This window comes from Candoia aspera, chromosome 16 (genome assembly GCF_035149785.1).
Source record: "Candoia aspera isolate rCanAsp1 chromosome 16, rCanAsp1.hap2, whole genome shotgun sequence".
Taxonomy (NCBI): domain Eukaryota; kingdom Metazoa; phylum Chordata; class Lepidosauria; order Squamata; family Boidae; genus Candoia; species Candoia aspera.
The window spans coordinates 1,812,272-1,835,990 of record NC_086168.1 but is presented as its reverse complement, the minus strand read 5'-3'; the positions used below and the strand labels follow the sequence as shown (position 1 = coordinate 1,835,990).

At 50.0% G+C, this 23,719-nt stretch overlaps 2 protein-coding genes across 5 annotated transcripts in view; both read right to left on the bottom strand.

Annotated features, from left to right (window-relative positions):
- Positions 1-12,164, bottom strand: part of SEC16A (SEC16 homolog A, endoplasmic reticulum export factor) — a 39,431-nt gene extending 27,267 nt beyond the window's left edge. For 2 of the 4 annotated variants that reach the window (XM_063316209.1, XM_063316210.1), the window contains exons 1-4: positions 12,083-12,163; positions 3,506-7,102; positions 2,692-2,831; positions 1,540-1,628 (exon numbers count right to left, since the gene is read on the bottom strand). In XM_063316209.1, coding sequence (XP_063172279.1) covers positions 1,540-1,628; positions 2,692-2,831; positions 3,506-7,021 — 3,745 coding nt within the window. In that variant the 5' untranslated portion in view covers positions 7,022-7,102; positions 12,083-12,163. Of the gene's footprint in view, positions 1-1,539; positions 1,629-2,691; positions 2,832-3,505; positions 7,155-12,082 lie in introns of those variants that run through there. The other 2 variants (XM_063316206.1, XM_063316207.1) reach the window with 2 other exon arrangements.
- Positions 12,165-16,810: 4,646 nt separating this feature from the next.
- NOTCH1 (notch receptor 1) overlaps positions 16,811-23,719 on the bottom strand; it is an 85,605-nt gene continuing 78,696 nt past the window's right edge. Inside the window, exons 31-34 of the mRNA XM_063316205.1 lie at positions 23,265-23,560; positions 22,992-23,139; positions 22,801-22,898; positions 16,811-21,048 (exon numbers count right to left, since the gene is read on the bottom strand). Coding sequence (XP_063172275.1) covers positions 19,672-21,048; positions 22,801-22,898; positions 22,992-23,139; positions 23,265-23,560 — 1,919 coding nt within the window. The 3' untranslated portion in view covers positions 16,811-19,671. The remainder of the gene's footprint in view (positions 21,049-22,800; positions 22,899-22,991; positions 23,140-23,264; positions 23,561-23,719) is intronic.

Genomic DNA, 23,719 nt, shown 5'->3' with positions numbered 1-23,719 from the left:
TGCTGCTTTTTCTTGCTGGGAAATCCTTGTGAGGTCCAGCAGCCAGATGTGTAGACCATTTAGCCGTGACAAGTCACATTGCCTGGGGTGCACCATGAGGAGGCTGGTCTCCATTGCACCGAGTTGAGCTGAGAGGGAGTGACTGGCCCAAGGTCTCCCAGACGGCTTTCATGCCTCAGGCGGGACTAGAACTCTCCTACTACGCCTGATTGGCTCTTGGGCTGAGAGGGACTGGCCCAAGGTTTCTCAGCCGGCTTTCATGCCTCAGGCAGGACTAGAACTCTCCTACTACGCCTGATTGGCTCTTGGGCTGAGAAGGAGTGACTGGCCCAAGGTCACCCAGCCGGCTTTCATGCCTAAGGCGGGACTAGAACTCACGGACTCCTAGTTTCTAGCCCAGCACCTTCACTGCTAGACCAAACTGGCTCTCTCTCTCTCAGGTGAACTGATTTTTACCCAAATAAATGTGTCCCTGGAAATAGGTTCCAATAAACTATTTATTAGAGTGTTTATACCATCTTCCACCTCTGACAAACAAGGGACTCAAAAGAGTTCAACTGGATTTCCTCCCAAATAAATGTACAGAAGTTACAACCCAAGAGTTTTAAAACAAAGTCAGCATTTCTTTTAATTGTTTCATTTTTCCAACAGTACTAAAACATGCTGAGTAAGATAAATGGCAGCACAAACTGATCTTATCCTTCCTAAATCTCACACCCTCCAGAGGTATTGGAACTTAATTCTGGTAATTCCCACTGCTGTTAATTTTGAGAAGTCTGCTGCAGGATTAAGAATTAAACTCCTCACAACTGTTTTGATCTGTTAGTCTTTGTTCCCACACCTGTGCAATTACCTCATTTTATTATTTAAATACGTCTTCACAACATTAAGTGTGAGGCAGGGGGTTGGCCAGGAGGGTAAAAAATGTCAAGAAAGTGACCACAACTGTGATTGAAGCCCCACCTCTTTTTACGTGCATCATGTTTTAGTTGTTCAGTCACAATCACCATCTTGACTTCCCTGCGGATGACCGGGGTGTGAAGCCTTAGTAAAGATGCCAGGCTTGGTTGTTCCCCTGGTGTGGAGAAGTGTCACTCTGCATCTATGGGGTTCAGAGTCCTGTCTTCTGGGAGAGGAGGGGAACATGTGATCCTCAAGATCCTGCTGAACTACAACTCCCAGACACCCTTGGAATGATCAGTAGTAACAGATGCTTGGAGTCCTTAATTGAGCAAGGTTCAGCCACGGGTTCCTCAGACTGTCTCACAGCTTTAAAATATGGCTAGTTCAAAACGGAAAACAGCTAGCCTGTATCTCCTCTCGGTCGGCAGGATTTAAATCAGGGTGGCCAAGAGTTAACCGGCATCTTTTTATCTGTGAACACGTGTTGTCTTTGTCCCCGAAATGACTTGCTCAATCTTTTAATGTCTTTAAATAGCCTTTAAGGAGATGAGAGAAGGAGAAAATACCATGCTACTTCTACTATCGAAGTTTCATATATTAAAATTGGCATATTTTGTTGGAGAGCATAACCCCTACCTCCATTATCATACGGATTTGTGTAATAGTCTCCATAGTAGCCATTCCATCCACTTTTGGTGTTGTAACAATCATCAGGATAACCTTGTCTGGGGGAAAGAAAAAAAACAAGAGAACAGATTAAGATTTAAATTCTGAAGTCATAAAGCCAGCAACCCAAACAGATGTTTAGCGCCACTGAAAAGTACATTGGGGCATCTTACAGCTGAAACGCACCAGCTAGTTGTCTCTTGAGAAATGTCAGACTCCCCCCCCCCCTTCTGTTATTTTCTTCCCAGGGATCAGGAATTTGTGTGAGCCGTGTGTATCTTCTGCAATTCTTCCTCAGGGGCAAAATTTGAAACAGAAGGTGATAGATTCTGGAAAGGTCCAGCAGCAACTTATAGAGAACCAATGCAATGTAATTTAGGGTGCCTGACAAGGACCAAGGGAACTTGTATTCAGACCTTATGGACACCTCTTTGGATCTTGGAGAAAAGGTAGGATATAAAGGCAATCAATCAAACATAGATCTCATGCTTGCTAGGGCTAACTTTTAGGTAGCTTGTATTCAAAATTTCAGCCCGAAGGAGAAAGACTACCATATTTAGCATCCAGCCCTTTCTCGTAGTCTTCTAAAGCAGGGCTCCTCAACTTTGGCAACTCTAACCTGTGTGGACTTCAATTCCCAGAATTAACTAATTAGTGTGAAGTCCGCACAGCTTAGAGTTGCCAAGGTTGAGGAGCCCTGTAATCACACTTCACAAGGAATTCCACAACTGAAGAGGAACTAACCATACACCACTGCACGCAAGGAGAAAAGCAGCCAGCAATATGTCAGGCAGGCAAAATTTAAGCAGATCTACCAGAAAATTGGTAAGATCCCTCTGATGAAAGAGGGGGGCAACCACTGATGCGACTTAAGAGAAAGGGAGGAACCCCGAAGGCCGGTGAAAGCGTTTTTATTTGGCCCAGGTTTCGGAAAATATATTCCTTTTTCGAGGGCTCTTCTCGAATGTCTGTGAACTAAGTGGCCGGTCCTGGAAAAAGGAGTACATTTTCCACAGTGGGCCAAATAAAAACGTTTACGTTAGCACTCACGGTTCCTCCCTCTCTTTTGCAAAATACCTTGGGGAAAGAATGTGCGCATGTCGCCACTGGAAATTGGCATACCTTGAGGGCGGCCTCTCTGAACTGTGGCTCGCTCTTGAACTGGGGCGCTCGGGCTCCGGGTACCAGTAATTCCCAGTGTCTCGATAGGCAGCTGTGTTGTCGTACTGGCCGTAAGAAGGGTTGTACTGGCCGTATACATCCTCCAAGAAAAACAGAAGTGCTATATTACTCAGGAGCATGCTCAAGAGCCTAGCCAAACCTCGGTCACCCTCCTTTCCCAGCTGATGCGATTCCAAGGTAACTAACGAGGTTTGGGAAGGGTCAGAGAAGAAGACAAAAGCAAAATTCTAGGTGACCTCAACAGTTACAGAAGTGGGCAGAAAATAACCAGATGAAACTGAATAGAGGAAACCGCAAAATTTAAATTATTGTAAGCTGGCTGCTGATCCCAGCTGCCAAAAGGCAAATACGATTTCAGGCCCCTTCAAGCATTTCAGATGCAAAGGCGGCGCAGGACTGAAATTCTCTGGTTTTTTTGAGAACCAGGTTTCCTCCATCATCTGCCCTCTGGGTGGGTTGGATTATCGCCGTCTGACACCTCTGGAGGCCATATTAGAGGCGGCTGCGGAAAAAGGAAGGCTTCCTCCTCTCTCACCAATAATTCTGGCCTTTAGTAAAAATCCCTAGTCCGCAAAATGGCATCTACAATTGCTCCAGGTAGGAAGGGTTTCCGCTGCACAAATCCCACTGGATGTGTATGTGCGCAGAGCGTCCACAGATTTCTGTCCACGCCACCCAGGATCCCACCTATAGTCCCAACTGAGGGTGTCCTCCAGGAAAATGGCTGAATGGGACAGAGCACATTTTGCTCTACCTGGTAGTAAAGGTGAGCAGCCCTAGGATCCACTGGAGGGTAGGGGTAGCTGTTGTACGGGTGCCGGTAGTAGTAGTAGGAGTCGGGCGGCGGGCCATAGGCGTTCTGGGGGTTCTGCGAAGACGACGGGTACTGCTCCTCGTGGCGCGAAGGGGGGCGAGCGGGCTGGCCACCACTCACGGCGGTTGACCCAGGAGGAGGGCCGACACCTGGGGTGATGCCAGGACTCTGCCTGAAGTCAGCGCTCGCCTGAGGATGGCCGGCCAGAGGCAGGGCCGAACTCCCTTCCAAGGGACCGCTGGGGCAAGGCTTCGGACTCAGCACCTGAGCAGGATTGTTTCCAGGAGGCACCTGGAGGTTGAGAGGAACGGAAGAGTGCCGAGAAGCTGGTGGTGGTGAGGCTGCAGCGGCGGCGGCTGGCACTGCCAGCTCCAAGGGCATGCCTTGATCTGAGGGCTCCACGGGCTCCACGTCCTTTGTTACCTGCTGATAGAACTGCTGCGGGCCACGAGCCCAGGGCTCCCCAGGGCCAGCAAGTCCGTGGGGCAGAGGAAGCATCTGGCTGCCCAAAAGTGACTGGCTGAGCCCTTGAGGACCAACTCCTGCCCTGCTTTGCTCCTGAGACTTTGCTCCTGCAAAACCCAGAGCTTTGGAAAACTCTTGGCTATTTGAAGCGTTCTGAGACCGACCGGGAAGGCTGCTGTTGGACCCGACGGTGGGAATCGCAGCACCTACGTGGGAGAGAGGAACGCTGGCCTGAGGCTTGCTGCTGCTTTCCAAAGGCAGCCCTTCTGCAGCGGGGAGCTGCGGGCCTTCTGCAGCCAAGGTGAGCGGGACGTGAGAAACGGGCTGAATCAGTGATTTGGGGGCAGCGGTTTCAGCGGTGCTAAGTGGGCTGTGGAAGAAACTGGTATTTGGGTGAACTAAAACACCAGGTGTGTTTTCACCAGACAAGCTGCAGCTGCTGTTCTTCCCCAGCAAAGGTTTCCCACCAGCCCCCGGGTCCTTTGCTGAATGGCTCTTCTCAGGCTGGCCCAGCTGACTGGGCTGGGCAAGCAAGATGGGCTGGTTCTGCAGCGTCTCTGTCGGGGGAGAGGAAAGGAGGCTGGCATAACCCAAACTTCCCTGAGAGCAAAGGGCGTCTTCGTCCCCCAGCTTGGGAGGGTTTTCCAAATTTTCAGACGGGAGGCTTCCAGCCTGGGAACCTGGCTTCCTTAGCAACGCTTCCTCCGGGGGCTGAACCACCTGTGTGGGCTGCTTGGCCGGGACGTGCACCGCAGGAGCGGCTGGGGCAAGGAGCACGTTGCTCCCAAAACTGGGCAACTCGTTGTGCGCCCAAAGGGTTGTGGCCGGGCTCTCGCACTTCTTCGCCATTCCCTGAGCTCTGGTGGTCGGCCTCTTCTCAGGCGCCAGGGGTCCCTGCCCCACCCCTGGCCCGCTGGCAGGCTGCCGGGGGCTTCCGCTGCTGCCCACGAGGGGGAGAGGCAGTGGGTGGGGCGGGGGCAGGAAGAGCATTTCCAGGTTGTCAGGAGGCTGCTCAAGATTCCCTGGGGAGGCCACAGAGACCGCAGGGCTCCTTTCAGTACTCCTTCGGTTTGGATGATCCCCTCTCAGCTCGGCCACCATCTTCGCCTGATCGGCCTCCGCAGGCTTCACGCCCAGGCTGTGGGCCCTCACTGGCTCAAAGGAGCTGTTGGCACTGGTCTGAAACACTCCCGTGGGCTTTGGGGGGCTGGGTGTTGGTGCTAGGGAGAGGGGGCTGCGGTAATTCTGGCCGGGCTCCTGCTCCCACACATCTGTCCCCAGTGGAGAGGAGTCGATCTGCTTGAAAAAGCCCCGAGAAGCCTCTTGTTCGGGCCTCCCGCTTTCCTGCTGGATGAACGTCCCCAGCTCCTGAGGCCGGGCAGCGCTGGGCGCGCTCCGGTGGCTCAGGTTGCTATAGTTAGAGGAGACGCTGTCGGGCCGGACGGGCCGTGGGAACGCGCTGGGGGCCTCTATGTTGGGCCCTCCTTCCATATGGCTCCCGACGTGGCTCTTCGGAAGCAGCGGGGCCAGAGAGGCATACCGGCTGGAATCCGAAGCTGCCCCCGGGGATGAGCGGTTCTGAGACGATGGCTCCCTCGGCAAAACTTCCTGATTCTGAACGCACTCCTGGTTTTCAACGCTTTCATACGCCACGCTGGCAGAATGGCTTCCTGCTTGCTGTTGAACGAGGCTGGCTCTGTCCTCACTGAGGAAGGGCGCCTTCTCACCAGCCTGCTGAGTGGCTGCCGCTCTAAAGAATCGCTGGGCGTCCACGTCCTTTGGTGCTGCCTCTGCTGCCACGGCTGCATTTGCCTGGGCTGGCGAAAAATGAGCCGGGGGTGCTTGGTGGGCGTGCAAAGGCTGGTAGTAGGTGTGTCCCATAGTCTGCTGGAAAGCGTCCACATCTGCTTTGGCAGCCTGGTCATTTTTTTCTGATGAAAGTATTTCTTCGTTCTCGGCTTCATCTCCCTTGAAGAACATTGAAATTGTCCCTGAATCTGCCTCGGATGGGCACGGCCCACTTCCTGCCTCAGTCACCCCTCGGGCATGGCCGGAGGGGCTGTTTTCCTGAGAAGTGGGGTGGCCCGAGGGATAAGTCACTTCCAGGGGCTGCAAGTAAAAGTGTTCTTGGGGGAGCTGGCCAGCCCAAGGACTTGTGCCCCCTGGGTTCTGCCAAGCACCGCTGGGAGGGAGGGTCATGCTGGATGCCTCGGCAAGTGCCAGGGGTGCCTGGGTGGCACTGGGGAGCACAGGCTGCTGAGGAGGAGCTGGGTGGGGATCCACCTGGGGGCCCGACTGGGAAACAGCGACACTGGAATGCGCAGCACTACCAAAGGCGTTTCGGGACAGAGGCTCTGGGTAAGGCAAATAAGCAGGGCTTTGGGGAGACATCCACTGAAGGTGGGAGAAGGCAGGCAATGGCACGGGGACCGCACCGGGGTGGCCTGGATTCCTACTCACATCAGGCCCCCCTGACGGCCTGTCCAGGACAGAATTTTCAAGGGAGATTCTCATGGACCGAGGCTGTTCCGCCGTGTGGCGAGGGCTGTGCTCTACGTTTTGATGCATTTCAGTGCTGTTGGTCACCCCTTCGGGGAAAGATGACGAGGAGGCTGTTGGAATGGAAAAGGTGCTGCTGGCTCCCGGCTGAGAGGCTGAGGCTGAGGACGGAGTCGGTCCGTGAGAAGTGTCCCAGGAGGACAGATGAAGAGGAAGGGGAACAGCAGGTGAAGGAAAAGCCACTGGGGAAGAGCCGTGTGCAAGGGCTGGATCTCCCTTGGGTGCACTGCTCAGTGGGGAAGCCTGTGGGGCTTGCTTGCCAAAGGCAAAGGGGTCTGTCACCGGCTGCACAGGCCCAGCCGCCGCTGCCGCAGAGGTGGGTGCGTTCGCTCGCCTGCCGTATGGGCCATTTCGCCAATGCATATTCCAGGGGGGAGCGAGAGGAGGAGGGCCTCCGACCCCCATGGGGGCTGTCTGCGGAGGGGGCTGCATGACAAAAGTGGAGCCAAGTCACTTGTCACCTGAGGAGGACCAGCAGATGCAGTGGGGCTGGCGTGTCTTCATACACCCAAGCTGGAGTGAAGAAAAAACACACGTGAATCACAGGTACTCCTCGACCTACAACCATTCATTCAGTGACCATTCGAAGTTACGACCGCGCTGAATGAATGGTTACGACCAGGCCATCCCAGCACTCCCGTGATCACGCAATTGCCATTTGCAATTTTCCCAGGCAGCTTCCCCAGAAAGTTAATGGGGAAGCCGGCAGGGAAGGTCGCAAGTCTCTGGGGTGAGTCTCCCCCACCAACATGCCCTCCCCCAGCCCTGCTGTGCTCACACCGCACCAGCCACCTGCACACACCCCAACTCTCATTGCGCCTCCCTCGTACCCAACCCACGTGGCATCTCTTGTGCACCCCCTCGCTCCCTCCCCCACCCAGCAGCAGCCACTTACTTGCCTTTCAGCCTGGGACTTGCAGCTTCCTGCCGGCTTCCCCACTGACTTTGGTTGTGGGTAGCTGGCAGGAAGCTGCCTCACCTAATGACCGTGGGATTCAGTTAATGATGGCAACCTGGACTGCAGGGATTGCTGTCACTAAGTGATGCGGTCACGCTTTACGACCGCATCATTCAGTGATGGAAATTCTGGTCCCAATTGCCGTGGTAAGTCGAGGACTACTTGTACACGCTTGCCATTCCATAAGGAATATAAACCAAACATTGCTGGAAAAGAAATAACCATCTTTGGGAAAAAATTGTGAACTACATACGGTTTATAAAACACAATTTGAATATGCTAAGTATACCGGCAGACTTAGCAGAAATTTCCTATTCTCTTCTTAGGGCTGCATTTTACACCCGGCATTTCCTTCTTCAGCACAACACGGCCTCTGTTTTCAGTTAATGAAACAATAACAGCGATAATGGACAAAGCTAGTACCAAGAGTCAGAAGCAAGGCTTCTATCTTGACTTTCTAATCTTAAATTCTAGGCCCAGAAGGGATTCAGGCACCTGAACGATCTTATTTTGCTTCCTTAGAGTATGTCTATAATTTGTATTTTTTTGTGAAAGTCTTGCTCAGAGATGCTTTTTGTGCTATACTTTTTGATCAAGGGAACGGCACTTTCACTTAAGCTGCAGTATTTTCTAGTAGAGACCAATGGCCTCAATGAGTTGCAGGCCTGATTTTTCCTCCACATTACATCAGACTCAGCCACCGGAGTGGGGGTGGGGATTGAAAGGCAGACTATTTCTTCCCAATACATTTGGTAAGTAAAACTTTAACAGTAGGTCATGCTAATTTTGAATGCCTTTCAAAAACCCAAAAACCTTTGTCAGTATCCTAACCTGAAATATTTCCCTGGGACCAATTCATGCTGAAAACCACACTGAGCATGGTTTGGATGCTGTATTTGGAGAAAACCAGTTTTACTTTTTATAATGTTTATAATTATTTTTTAGAGAGCCAGTCTGGTGTAGTGGTTAAGGCATCAGGCTAGAAACCTGGAGGCTGTGAGTTCTAGTCCTGCCTTAAGCACAAAGCCAGCTGGTGACCCTGGGCCAGTCACTCTTTCGGAGCCCTAGGAAGGAGGCAATGGCAAACCACTTCTGAAAAACCTTGCCAAGAAAACAGCAGGGACTTGTCCAGGCAGTCTTCTGGATACGATTGAATGGATTAAAAAAAAAAAGTATTTTAAATAATTTCCGTTTAATACTATACATTCCAATGCATTATTTTAATTTTATATTAAAAAAATCCTCAGGCAGTAAAATAAAACTACCGTTAAACACAGAAGCCGCCTACAGAGATTCAATGCAACTTTAATTTCATCTTTAGTTTTAGATTTGAGATGCATTATGTCCATTCTACTTATCCAAGCTGTGATATTTCGGACAGGAAACATGCACATGAGTGGGCTTCAGGATGGGCTGGAAAACTGAACTCAAACATCAGGTTCACGCACCACAATGCGATATGCTTTGGCTCAGCAAGGTGTGTGAATGCCACCACTGCAACAAGCTCAACAAATCACATTAAAGCACATTTTTGTTTAATACGATGTACAAGCTCAGTCACAGAAATTTGTCACCGGCTCCTCAAAAACAGGAAAAGCAGTTCAAGAGAAGCCCAATAGGATGTCATCCTTTCCTCAATACTTTTACCTATGACTTAGAATGAAAGATTGAAGTAATCCTTATCAAATGTGACACAGAAAATGTTTATTCTGCTTTATAAACAAACACTTGCAAAAATGAAGTTTTGCACTGGAGTGAGGCTGGGAGGAAAGGAAACAAATCAAAGGCAGCAATGTTGTATGAGAGCAGCGGGGGAGGAATAATATCCTGAAGGCTGCAAAAAAGTGCCTGGGCTAATAGCTGATCACAAACTGAACATGAGTCAATTAAGAACAGCTAGATTAGGTAAGAGTTTTCTCCCCTGGGCTATTAGACCCCTGAACTCTTAATAATCCTCTTTTACTTCATTATGGTATATGTTGTATGTAGGACCGTGGTATTTATTAGGGATAATGATTAGGGGAGTGGAATGATTAAGAATATATATTATATATTATAGTAATCATTTTTTGTGAGCCAACTGCAACAAAATTTCATTTTAATGTGCACCTTAGTGTATAGTGGAATGACAATAAAAGTCTAGTCTAGTCTAGTCTAGTCTAGTCTAGTCTAGTCTAGTCTATGGCTAATGCAGTTTTAGGCTGCATTAATAAAACCGTGGTCCCCAAGTCAGAGGTACTAGTAATACATTCATTTTATTCCGCACTACACAGAGCTTGTCTCAAGCACTGTGTGCAATCTTGGCTCCTTGACTTGAAGCAGGATTGGAATAGGCCAGGAGAACAACAAAGGTGCTCAGCCATATGGGAAGCAAGTTCTTCAAGGGATGATTGAAAAAACTGGATATATTCACTGGGGAAGAAAACTGAACAGAATGTGATAGGACTTTTCAAATATCTGAATAACTGCCACACAAAATAGGTGGGTCACACAACTCTCTCTCTGAGAGAGATCATCCCAGCAACTGCTAATTTGTTTCCCAACTTAAACTCCAAACAGTTAAGATTTGGGTTATGGGAACTCTGATTTCTATCTAATTCCACCAACTGGGCCTTTTCAAAATGTTACTTTTGCTATCCGAATGATGCTCCCTTTTAAAGGGAGCTCCCAACTTACTTCTTAATCTTTTTTATTAAAGCTCTTTATTAGAAATTATTGATAATTATTTTATTGCTGGTGGTTATAAAGGCTTTTAAAAAGTTAATAAGAAGACAGCCTTATTCCCTCTTCTGCCCCAAATGGCAGGAACAGGTCTAACAAGCTGATTACAAGAGGGCAGAGAAGCGATTGTTACATTATTTATAAGGAACTTTCAGTATTAGGCGTCATGTAATTTAAAAAAGAGAGCCAGTTTGGTGTAGTGGTTAAGGCACCAGGATAGAAACCGGGAGGCCGTGAGCACAAAGCCAGCTGGGTGACCTTGGGCCAGCCACTCTCTCCCAGCCCTAGGAAGGAGGTAATGGCAAACCACTTTTGAAAAACCTTGCCAAGAAAACTGCAGGGACTGGTCCAGGCAGTTTCTGAGAATTGGACACGACTGAACAGATTAAAAAAAAAAAAGAAAAAGAAAAGAAATCCTAGGTTCACAATCTAAAGCAAAAGATTCAGAGTCAGGCCATTGTAAGAGACCCCCATGGTGGCAAAGATAGCAGTTTTTAGAAACACTGCTTCAGCAACTCATCCAAGCTCATTCAGCCTGAACAAGAGCAGCTCTTCTCAGTTGCCAAGTGTGGTTTCTGTCTCAAACAAGACCGACAACCGAAACTCTTACATGAACATAATATAATGCACCTCCATTCACCAAGGAAATCTAATTGCTAAGCCAATCAACTGATTTTGGAGAACATTAACTTAAGGAGAGGAAGGCCAAGAGGAGCGTGCTCTACTCGAACATCCTGCTATTTCAGAATCCACGGCTGTATTTCATTACAGGATTGCACAAGCCTTCCAAATGTGACTTAGTCCCAGATTCCCAAACCTCTCCAAGTGTTTGTATCACCTCAAGTCCTCTTCTGGTCTCATTCCCCTCCCACTGACAATTATTTTTGCAGTTGTCTAAGTCCACCTACATGCATCCTTCGGACTGCAGGATTAAGACAGAGCCTGGGTCTGGCCTGGATGACCCTCCGCGTGTTCTTACCCTGTATTCAAGAATAACTGCTTGAATGACTGCTCCACGGCCTGACGCGTGGAGATGAGGCATCAGGAAAAACTACCCAACTTTTGGCCTAGGCCAGGCTGCCAAGGCTAAAACCCAGGTACCCTGGTGCCTGACACAGTGCACGTTGCATAGAGCCTGTGGATCGTGCTCAGGGACTAAAACACACAGGCACGTCTGGTTCTGAATCCCTTCCCAGCAATCATACTTCCGTAAGGGTGGGCGCCTGAGGGGAGGGAGCATCGGCTGGACCCCCTGGGAAAGGGGGGCGGCCAAAGGCGGCCATCGGTTTTGTTTGCTCAAGCAAGTAAGCCAACTTTAAACCACCTTCCTCTTTTCTTGTAACCCGAGGGGCACCCGCTGCTGTGTCACAACCCGTTGCGGATTGTGTTTCTGTGCCATCTTTGGATCCCAAAGGCATCATTTTGGACCAGGGATGCTCTAGCAAGAACCAGGTTAATAGAAAGCGAACAGGGGCCAACTCTCTCCTTGAGAGGGGGAGGGGGGGTCTCAAAATCGCCTCTGGCAAAAGAGGAACAGCCGGGAGGAGACGTGGCAGCTCGAGCCGTGGGCGCCTCTCCCTCTTCCTCGCCCGGCTACCTTTGCCCCCCACCTCGCCCCGCAACGGGGAAGGATCCTCCCCGGTCAGGGAGGAGCCCAGGAACCATCCACGATGACCGACGTTGCCCAAAGTCTACCAACGAGGTAGACTTCTCCTGAACAGGGAGGCTGCATTCCTACCCTCCTGCCGCCTCATCAGCCCCCGCCCTCCGCAGCCGGGCCCAGGGTCTCCGACGCTTCTAAACCCGGCGGTCACCTGCTGCGGCTCCCTCAGCATGCGCAACCGCCGGCGCCGCTTCCTTCCGTCGCCACAACCACAGCAGCAGCCCCAGCCGCCGCCGCCGCCGCCGCCATCTTGCAACATCCGGCTCCAGCGGCAGCGTTGACGTGTCACGTTCGCCCCTTGCGTGTGACATCATCACGCAAGCTGGCCATTTCTGCCTCTTCGCAGGAGGTGCACGTAGAGCTATGAACCTCAGAGTCGTTCCTCATAGACTACTCCTTGGAACGAATTCGACACGAAAGAAAGCGGCAGCGTGTGACATGGGAGGGAGGCGAGAGCTTCAGGTCGCTGGCTGCGTCCTCCTCCATCCCGTGGCACACTGTCAGACGCTCCAGGGGCTGTCCAGGTGTTGCTGAACTACGACTCCCCGCAGCCCCAATCAGCATGGCCAACGGGGTCTCATGAAATGAGTTGAAGTGTGGTTGGCTAAGATTGTGGCTTGGTAGTCATGCGAACGAAGCCAACGTGTGACAGAGCCTGAGTGGCTCATTAAGAAAGCCACAGCGAGTTGAGCTTCTTTTCTGAGGACAGGCCACCGGAAGAGTCAAGCGTAAACAGTGGACTTGGAAGTTCGGGATTCCGACCGTAGACACTATGTCTCTTATCTCTATGGAGACTTGTCTCACCTTTTGCCATTTAAATGTCTCAACAGCTACTTCCGTTTCCAACCGAATATGCGTGGCCAAAGAGCTTCGGGCCAGAGCGGCTCTTCCGCCTAGTCTCTCTAGGCGGCGTTCAAACGAAGCCCGGAAGTGCCCCTTGTGTTCACGTTTTCTGCTCTCGGCAATAAAAGCCTTTGGAGCATTTTCATACCCGGGCAATTTCAACCCGGTAGGGAAGTTCGGCTCCCTCCGGCAGGTGGAGGCGGAAACAGCCGAAGTTGGATCGGGCTTGCAATCCTGTGCCGCTGCCGGGGTGGAGGGGCGGTAGTCTGGTTTGACTCTGAGCATACTAAGAGTGCTGTCGCAATAACTACGGCATGCGTTCCCTGAGTGCTCGAGCCTAAAGAGGAAGGAACTTCAAAACAAAAACAAAATAAATAGATTTTTTTTAAGCACAGATTTTCTGGCAGGCTCATCCAGACCTTTGGCAAATTCTGTTGCATTTTTAAAAAACTTTTCTGGCAAATCAAGATGTCAGGTTTAATCCGTCCTAAGGATATCTTCTTTTTAATCTTCTTTTGAAAAAGAACCAATGATGCATCAAACTACAGCATTATAGCTATTGACATTATTTTATTATTGATACCATTTCCTAGCTATTAATATTCTTTCCCAGCTATTGATATTATTTTATGATTCATATTATTTCTCACCTATTGATATTATTTCCAACAGCAGCTGCACCAGCTGAAGTTTCCCGGCGGTCTCCAAGGGCAGCCCCATGCAGAGTGATGCGCAGTAGTCCAGCCACAAGAACGTGCATCGCCTTTTCCACTGTTACTCTCCCTGGAGATCCATGGATTCGAACGCATCTCAGGTCCATCACAACTTGTTGCCGCTGTAATTCCTCGGACTCTCTCCAGCTTGGCCCCCTACCCACAGCAAACGTGAGGCATCTTATCCACAAATGCCCCTAACCCTAACCGTGATTCACTCTGGCTTTTTCCCTCACAGTTCCTCAGTGTAGCTCCCCTGGACTGATATTGTGTACTTATTTTTTTTTTTATCAAACTTATATGGTTCTCCCCCTGCCCCCCACATCTCGCTGCCGTGATTCTGCACGGCTTACAAAGTGAGAAATCCAGAAAACAATACAAACGCACCCCTAAAATAACGGCAAAATTCATTAAAAACATTGAAGACAATAAAACCACTTTGCAGACTCTCCACCAAGGTCACAGGATCCCCAGGCCAGCTGGAAAAGCCACGTCTTCAGACCCTTCCAGAAGGCCAATAAGGTCAGGACCAATCTGACCGCCAGGGGAATGATTTTCCAGAGGGTGGGTGCCGTGGCAGAAAAGGCTTTCCTCCTGGGCCCCGTCAGATGATACTCCTTCGTCGATGGGGCCCTCAACATGGGACGGATAGATGTGACTGGGGAGAGGCGGTCCCTCAAATACCCTGGCCCCATGCTATGTAGGGCTTCATAAGTTATCACCAGCACCTTGAATTGGACCCAGAAGCAAACTGGTAGCTAACGCAGCTCATGGAGCAGAAGTGGGACATGCGCTGATCTAGGTGCGCCCATAACTGCCCATGCTGCACTGGCTGAAGCTTCTGGATGCTTTTCAAGGGCAGCCCCATGTAGAGCGCATTACAGTAATCCACACGGGAGGTGGCCAGTGACTGAGTGTAGGGGCTCCTTGTTCAGGGTTGGGTGCAACTGGCACACAACCAAAGTTGTGCAAAGCCCTCCTAGCCACAACTGCCACCTGGCTTTTGCAGCTGCCTAAACCAAATGATTGGTTTTTGAGTAAACTTCAGGAGACAGTGGAGGACAGGAAGGCCTGGCGTGCTGCGGTCCATGGGGCCACGGAGGGTCGACTGAACAGCGACAAACCAAATTATTCTCCCCAAGTTCTTTTTGACAAGGTTTATTAGGCTGAGAGAGATGGATGGACTTGTAACAATTCCAGCAACTAAACCCTCAGCAAAGCAACATATCCCAGGGCACATTAAGACAAGGACCTTCTGGTATTCTTTCCTAGGTCCTTCCTACGACCCAGTGAGCACTGGTAATGGGGAAGCATGCAGTTTCTGGACCTTTAGCAACCTGGAAACAAACCATTATAGGGCAGAATGGTGGTTTGCAGGCTGGACTCAGCCTTATAACTCACCTCAGTGTGGGGGTCTATGGGGCCATTGGCAGTCACTGGGGCCACTATTCTGGGAAGGAGCGACTTCCGCTCCCTCTCCTGGGCTAGCAAATGGCCCAGAGTTGCTTGTGTCATCCTGCCCTCCTCAGGACTGACTGGACAGCGCTCAGGCAGGGTTTTCTAGAACTGGGCTGGTTCTGTTGCAAAGCTTAGGCCTACCAAATCTGGACTGCCTCTGGACAGCAGCAGGGGGCAGCAAAGGAGTCAGAGGTTTCTGAATCTGTTCCTGCCATCTAGTGGCCATCTGGAGATGTGCAGCCCTGATCTGGTTAATTTTAGCCAAGGCATGATGCAGTTGGTTTAATTCTGGCTTATGAATCGTGTGTAAACTCAGATATTGGTGTTTATAAATCATGGCAATATTAACAGATAAAGCTTTGCCAAGATTTACAGTAAGTCCTTTGGCATAGACTAGCTGCCAGCTTTGGAGGCCTAAAAAGGCTGTGAGGCTGATGTACTGGATGAGCTGGAGATGCCACTCTCACCCTTTTCTTGGGGTGACTCTGGCCAAGTGTCCCACCTGTGTCCTTTGGGGTACTCTGGACGGTTCCCCCCCGCACATGTGGCAGAGATGCACAGCTCTTTCATGGCAGGCCAGGAGAAAAAATCCATTTGATTACATTGCAAATGAATGTTCAGTATAGTTTAATCTAATTGCTCTCTGAACTGATGTTCTTTTGATCGTAATTTAAGGGGCCTCTGAGATCTACACCAAAGGCTTTCAGAGTTGTATCTGGTCCTGTGTCTCAGATTATATACCTGGGGTTAAAGAGCACACACTCTGTGATGGGGTTCACAACAGGTATCAGGTATGTAAAGTTGGATATCCCAGGTGTTTTCAGGGGCTGAGTTCACAGAACACACTGAATCACAGAAACACAACTGCTAGGCTTGTATGTCATGCCCAAACCAATATACCGGATCCTGGCTTAATGTGAAGCCCTGGTTCATGTAACTTGCTAAGAGTGGGTTCCCACCACCCACAGAATCAAACTCCCAACCCCATTTTACCCTAGTCTTGTGTGGCCCCATAAGTCATCACTTCTGTTCCTTTATCAGCTTAGCTCAAGCCCAACCTTGGAGAGGGATGATTACCCACAGAAAGAACAATCTGCCCCATTTTCCCTTCATTAGAAAATTAAGTCCACTTGTCAAAGTCCAGGGCAGAAGGTTCCCCTTCATAGCCTTCTTCATATATATATATATGTGTGTATTCTCTCTCTCGGAAGGCAACCATGGCACGCTATTTTGTACTACTGCAAAAAAATTACATGGCTATGTCTGTAAAATCACCGGGAATTTGTTTTTATTAGTATAAACATGGCAATTGATTTCTCTTTTTATTTTCCATGGGTCGAAGGATCCAAGTCTATCCATTGGATGAGAATTGTTTTGATTTTTAACATCAGGGAATTAAAATTTTCAGAAATGGAGAGTTACATTTACTTGTGATTTTTCCCAGCAAGATTTTTATTAGCTCTTATCACATCTAACTCATTTGGACCTGGTAAGGTCGAGTTTGCACGTCTGACCTGCCTCACCACCCCATCTTACAGGTAAGCTGGCATGATGTACCAAGATGACTTCAAGATCAGTTACATTTTATTTTCTCCTGTTTCCCCACCCCACCCCCACTAACGCTGTGATTTTTTCCTGTAAACTAGAAAGGGTACAGTACCTTGGTAGGACTTTGGTCAACCTGATTAAAGGTATTGCCTCAATGGGCTCTGATGTTTTTCTATCACAATCAACATCTTTATCTCACTGAAATGTGTAAGGAAGTTTTTAAGGGCTTATGAGCCCCTCCAGTGTTGGGAAAGACTCTACACATTTCCTTCCCTGAATTAAGTTACCTAACCTGGAAGGAAAGGAAGACCACAACCAACATTTCTAAATGCCCACTGGCATAGTTTATTGCAAATCATTTAACAAAATAAAATAAAAGGCATCATTTTTGCAAACTACAATTTTGCAGGTGTTTTTTTTTTAATTACAGAAGGTTTGCTTGTTTTTGATCTCCCACATCTCCAACTTATAAACTACAGTCTAATTTATAAAACATAAAAAAGATTTGACACCAAGAGGGGTGTTTAAAAATCACTCGCTGCTGAGATGCCCAGTATCTGCACTTCCCTGTTTCCTAAGAGGTGGGTCCTCCAGAGGTCCTTCTCCAAGCGAAAAAGGAGCTTGGGAGATGATCAGAAGATGCTCCCAAGAGATGGCGCTACCGTATTCACCATCCAAAGCGTGAAGAACATTCTCTTGTGGATTACAGTCCATGAAAATAGGTACTATCTTGCCCAAAGATGCATTGCCAGCGCAGTTACAGATCAGTCCTACCTTGGCTTACTGAGAAGGCCGTTCCTTTAAATTCAGTCCAAAGGATACAAGCACAGGTTTGTACTCTTACTGGCTAAGCCTGGTTTTTGTTGTTTTTGAGCAATATTTTCAACATCCCTCACCAGTGCAATGTTTTCTTTCATTTAGATTTTTTAAACAAAATCCACCCATATCATTTTATGTAAAAAAAAAACCCACCCCATATATACAAAACATTAGCTTTGCCATAGGCGCATACTCTCTCTCTGTATTTATTTGTATAGAAATTCAGCTGCTCCGCCCGCCCTGCTGGCCCCATTCTCCTGGTCTCTAAAAGAGAATATGTCCATTGCAAACACAGGGTGCCGATCCTAAAAAGTAGGAAGCTCTTTCGCTGGACAGGGTGGAGGACAAAAACTCACTTCCCTGCTTTCTGTTGGCAGTTCTGTAATGAGAATTTCAAGGATCCCACACCAGCAATTAAAGGAAGGACATTGGCATTCTGGAATTGGGTAGAAGCTGATACTATCAAGTAGTGGTCAACTCATGGAAGTTGCTAAGCCACATCCCAGTTGCATCAAAAGTGGCTTCTTGCAGCTGCTAGCCTGCTAATGACTCCCTTTCTGCTCCTCTAGAAACCCTGAATTTGAAGCAATGTCCAGCCTTCTCCGACCACCTCCTGCTGGGTTGAGGGATGGTAACCCGCCTTTAATCTACACTGCCTAAAGTTCTGGACGCTGCTGCCTCAAGACATTGACCTAGCCCATGAACGTTCTGGTTGAACCCCACTGGCATGCCAGTTCCCATCACACCACTTAAAGGACACACTCCTGTGCTTTGGAGGCCAAGAAACAGACAGAAGAGTTTGAACCTTCTGCCCTGGACTTCAGCAAGCGGAGTTAATTCTCTGTCTAGGGTCCCTGTCTCCAGAAGAAGGGATTATCCTTGAAACCCAGGGAACCCACTTCCCCTACTTCTCATTCCCAACTTCCACTACATCAGCCTTCCCCAGCCCACCATCTTTCTAACGTGGTGGGTCTACTGGACCCCATTGCCCCCAGCCAACACCCACTTGGCTCTCTGCAGGTAGGAGGCAGGTCAACTTGAAAGGCCAAGGAAGAGTGTTAGTTGAAGCAGGACCCCAATCTTGCCTTCCCATAGAAGTGAACGGCTGCCATCCCTGCCTCTTGGTGGGGTTTAGGAGGCAACGTCCTCCAGATGGGGCTGACATGGTCTCACTCCCACACAGGAGTCCCATGGAGATTGCATTTCTCCATCTTCCTGCTGTGTGTGCCAAAAGACCCTCAACCATTCCTGTCATTTTAGTATTTCTTTTTGTAACTTTTTGTTTTCTTCAAAGGAAGGGTGTTGTTCTTAAGTACATTGCCCAAGACTGTGATATTATCACAACTGCCTCACTAAAAAACACAGGCTGTTACTCCCTTATTCTATGCTTGGCCCAGTGGAGGTTGTTCGTTCCTTTTACATTTGCAACAGGTGGGGCACATCTGTGGGGTAGGAAGAGGGATGGAAGCATCTGGAATTCAATTTGCAGCTTAAAACCCCCAATCCTGATTTTTGATCATAGGCAATATTTAAAATAAATAAAGGAACAAGTTCAGCTTTCATGCAAAAAGATGGATAAACTTGTAATACTGAAACTTTAATACAGAGATTCATGGTGAGAATTCTAAAATATTTCCCACTCCATATATCAACCTCCCATATCCTTGGACTTCCCATATGTATTGAATACCATTTCCCAGAATTCCCACCTGTCAAGCTAGCTAGGAATTCTGGGATTGGAATCTAACACGTCTGGAAATATCCAGATGCAAAAAGCTGATATATACATATATATCTATATCCTCAACCCCAAGGGAATATTTTAAAGCACTCTTTAAAAATAAACCATCAACTTATATTTAAATTATCATTTTTCCTCATATAGGTACATTTTTTAAAAAAAATTGCCCTTCCCCTTTTTATTCAGTTTTAAAAATGAACAGGAAAAATATCCTGATCAATAAATACGGGTCATTTTACTATCATGGATCTTTGCTTATAGCTTTACAGATGGGAGTTTCTCTAGGCAAAAGCACGATACAAATGTTTCTTTTGAAAAAAATGTCCTCAATTAAAAAAAAAAAGTCCCCATTAATAGATTTTCTATTTCTTGGAATAGTAAATGCAGCCCATGGGATTCTTAACAGAACATATAAATAAAAAGGCAGTGTTTTCACATAAAAGAAAAAGTAGTACATAAATAAATAGTAAAAAAAGGGGGGGGGAAACACATTGACATTTCCACTTACAAGAATGCAAAAATATTTTTTTACAAAAAGGAGGAAAAGGGGTTCTCCAGTCCAGCCGTGGCGCCTCTCCACCTCATGTGGCTGCTGTCTGGGTGCCGCTTGGGCCCCCCTTACTTGAAAGCTTCCGGGATGCGCCCCACCTGCGGCTGCACGCTGGTGGGAGGGCTCGAGATCCCTTCCGACCAATCTGAGACGTTGGAGTGTGGGGAGGAGCTTGACCACTGGTCCGGCGACTCTGGGGACGGCGTGAGGAAGGGGTGGTCGGGCACCTGCAGCTGATGGCTGGGCGTGTGGTCCATGGGGGATGGGTAGCTGTGCTGGGAGGGCGGGGTCAGGAACTGGGTGGCTGTCAGGGTCTGGGGCAGGGAGGTCGCCAGCACCTGGGTGTCCTGCTGCAGGATGGCGTGGACGGCCAGAGCCCCGCCACTCCCTTGCTGCTGCAGGTCCGCCTGGCTCAGCTCCTTCCCGAGGAAGTTCCCCCCCACTTGGGGGGCATTGTTCGTGGCCCCGCTATGGGCTTGTGGTGGGGGCTGCTGCTGCAGCTGCTGCGGCTGCAGCAAGTGCGGCTGGGGAGGGGCTACCAAGTGGCCGTTGGGGAGGGGCTGGTAGGCCATCATGGGGGGCAGGGCGGTGCCGGGGAGGCCGCTGCTGTGCAGGGGCGCCAGCAGCCCTTGCTGCAGGGCCTGGCCGGTGGGGTGCGTGCCCTGCGAGAGGCTGCTCCTCAGCGGGTTGTACTGGCCGGACACCAGGCTGCTCTGCAGACGGTTCAGCCACTCGCACTGGCTCCCACTGACAGTGAAGTTGAGCGGGGCCCCGCCCAGGAGGGTGCCGGGGCCAGAGATGGGGAGGTGGGACAGGCGGGGCGGCCCCGACTCAAACGGCTGCATCTGGTTGGCCCCCAGGCCCAGATCCGGCTTGTCCACCAGGTTGAGGTGGCTGATGCTGAGGTGGGGGTCAGGCATGCCAGGCAGGTGGTTGAGTGGCATGGAAGGGGAGGTCTGGAAGGGGGACGTCATCAAAGGCGGGGAGGCCGCATCCGACAGGTACCCATGGGGAGACTCCAGGGAGTCGACCGGTGACAGGATGCCGGAGCCGTCCAGCAGGCATACTTTGCCCTCCTGTGGCTTCTTCCGGGGGGCCTTGAGCCCCTTGGACTCCTTCCCGTTGCAGCTCAGCCCCTTTGTGCTCGGCTTCCGTGCCTTCTTGCTCTGGAGGCCCGGCTTCAGGTTGCTCATGTAGCTGCTGGGTGAGCACAGCGGTGGGGACAGGGTGGGCGCCCCCAGGGGCCCATTGTGCAAGGGTGGGCTCCGCACCAGGTTGTACTCATCCAGGAGACGCACAATGTCATGGTGCATGCGCTCCTGGGCGATGTCGCGGGGCAGGCGGTCCATGTGATCCGTGATGTCCCGGTTGGCAAAGCTGTCCAGGAGGACTTTGGCCGTTTCGTAGCTCCCTTCTTTAGCTGCCAAGAATAAGGGGGTTTCTTCCTAAAACACAGGAAAACCCCCCGGAATCAATGAGAATATGCAGCTGCCTTGCTTTGAATGGGAAAAGCGGGTGGGCGGGTAGGGAAGTTAAAAGGGAACAAATCTTTTGTTCAATAACATCTACTCTGATTTTGGAATTTCCTTCCTTCATTCCACTCCCCTGCTTCTTGAAAATTGTGCCCACCAAAGAGAAAAATTCAAAGTGTGCCCTTTTTAAATGACACTTTGGTAGCTGGTCCTAATCAAGGTCTTAAATAACCATCAGTGTTGTTGTTTTCATGGCCATCATAGTTTCTTTTCTGTGTGTGTGTGTGTGTGTGTGTGTGCCTTCCAGTCAGTGTTGACTCCTGGCGACTGCCTGGACTATCCCTGCAGTTTTCTTGGCAAGGTTTTTCAGAAGTGGTTTGCCATTGCCTCCTTCCTAGGGCTGAGTGAGAGTGGCTGGCCCAGGGTCACCTGTTGGCTTCGTGCCTAAGGCAGGACTAGAACTCATGGCCTCCCAGTTTCTACCCTGGTGCCGGAACCACGACACCAAACTGGCTCTACTGTTTCTTTACAGACAGATAATTGATTGAATTGTTTCTTTACACACCAATAATGCCTTGACTGGATTCCCAAGAGAGAACTGCTGCTGGCTTAGCCCCTAACAAGATGATCAGCCCATTCATTTGTACTAATGTTCCTGCACAATGAAGCAGGAGGCATTGGAAGCCAGCTTTGGAAAATGCCCAGATGTTTGTGGGAAGCAGCAGCTGCCTAGAAAGGATATGGAGGGCATGTCTGTGTCTGCAAGCGTGGGGTCTGAAGTTTAATGGTGGGCTGCCTGGTTTGCATGCTGAGACTCCAGGGGCACCCCAGGCTGCAAGACCACAGCAGTTGCCAAGGCTTTCTCAACTTCAGATGAGGCCCTCCCTTCTTCCTGGTGGCCCCCCAGATGCTTGGAGCTCCTGGCTGAGGTCCCCTGGCTGATGGATGACTTGCACTTACATCCTGCTTTGATGAATTTAAGCCTGCATCTATGTCAGCCCCACTTTGTAGACCAAGCCAAGAAATCAACTCCACAGGAAGGCAAAAAATACTTTTTGAAGAGAGTATTTGTAGCTCAGGGTTGAACTGGGGAGTCCTTGGTGCTCTCTGAGCCTGGTTGTTTTCTTGCAGACGTTTCATAGTCGGACTAGGCAGCATCTTCAGGGCGAGGAGGGAGTGGGCCTTGCTCTCAGTTTATATGCCATGGCTTGCCCTGCTTGTGTTGGTGGGGGTGTCGTTCTCTCCTTGGACACCAAGAGACACCAAGGAGAGAATGACACCCCCACCAACACAAGCAGGGCAAGCCACGGCATATAAACTGAGAGCAAGGCCCACTCCCTCCTCGCCCTGAAGATGCTGCCTACTCTGGCAATGAAACGTCTGCAAGAAAACAGCAAGGCTCAGAGAGCACCGAGGACTCCACAAAAAATACTTTACCCCCCACCACCAATGCTCATGTAAATTAAGGAGGTGTCTGCCTGAGTTGCTTGCTCGTGCCCATTTCTTGCTTTGGATTTAAGCCATGTTTTCCCCCTTGTCACTTTGGCCCATGTCTTCCCATGTCTGCCCATCCCTGTCCAGGTCACCTTACTCTCTACACTCCATGAGGCCATCTCCCAACAAAAACTCTGTGGGGCATGTTGCAGGAAGAGAGGGACTGGGCCAAAGCTGCCACTCAAACTGGACCTCTCACATCCCAGTCCTGAACCATGATGCCCCACTGACCTTGTTATTTTGCATGTCCTTATTAGCGCCGTTTTTCAGCAGCACCAGGGCAGCATCAACGTTGTTCACAGCGGCAGCCCAGTGCAGGGCGGACTTCCCTGGGAGGAAGAGAAGAGGGTGAGACCATCAGCAGGCCATTCCTGTGGCCTCCTTCCACAGACCTTTCATGGGGGACTTGGGGAAACTGGTACCTAGATCATCAACGGCATTGACATCAGCATGGCAGCTGATGAGATCTTCCAGCATGCCTTCAACAGCCAAGCGGGCAGCCAAAATCAGGGGCGTGGTCCCGTCATGCATGCGGGCATCCAAGTCGGTGGCCCTGTTCCGGATCAGAATCTGTTCCAGGGAGAGAAGCACCCTGGTTAGTGGGTATCTGAAACGGGCTTATGTGCAAAATTTGTAAACCACCCCAGCTTTTGCAGGCAGGGTTCTCCTCATATGAGAGCAAGGGCTGCCCTGACCTGGAAGACCCCCTGAGCATCTGCTGACACAGCTGCGTGGAGCGGCGTCTTGCCCATGTGGTCTTGGATGTTGGCATCAGCGCTGGCTTCCAGCAGCCGCTTGGCCGCATCTGAGCGGGCGTAACGCGCGGCCAGGTGAAGAGCCGTCTCTCCTGTGCGATCCGTTTGACTGTGCAGGTTGGCTCCTTGATAGATGAAATCCGAAATGACAGCAGGGGTGTCCTCTTCCTCCTCACTGTTGCCTGTCTCCAGCCCTCCTCCACTGCAGGAGGCAATCATCAGGGGCGTGAATCCATCTGCAAAGGCAGGAAGGGGACCCATCAGCCGCTATGACATCCCTGACCAACAGAGGCTATAGAGGTAGAGGGAGAGGGTGAAACTGCTGGACAAAAGCTTGGGGTCTGTTGCCCTCTGCGGCCTGGGAGGGCTGCAGCTGGTCTCACAGGAAGCTCTGC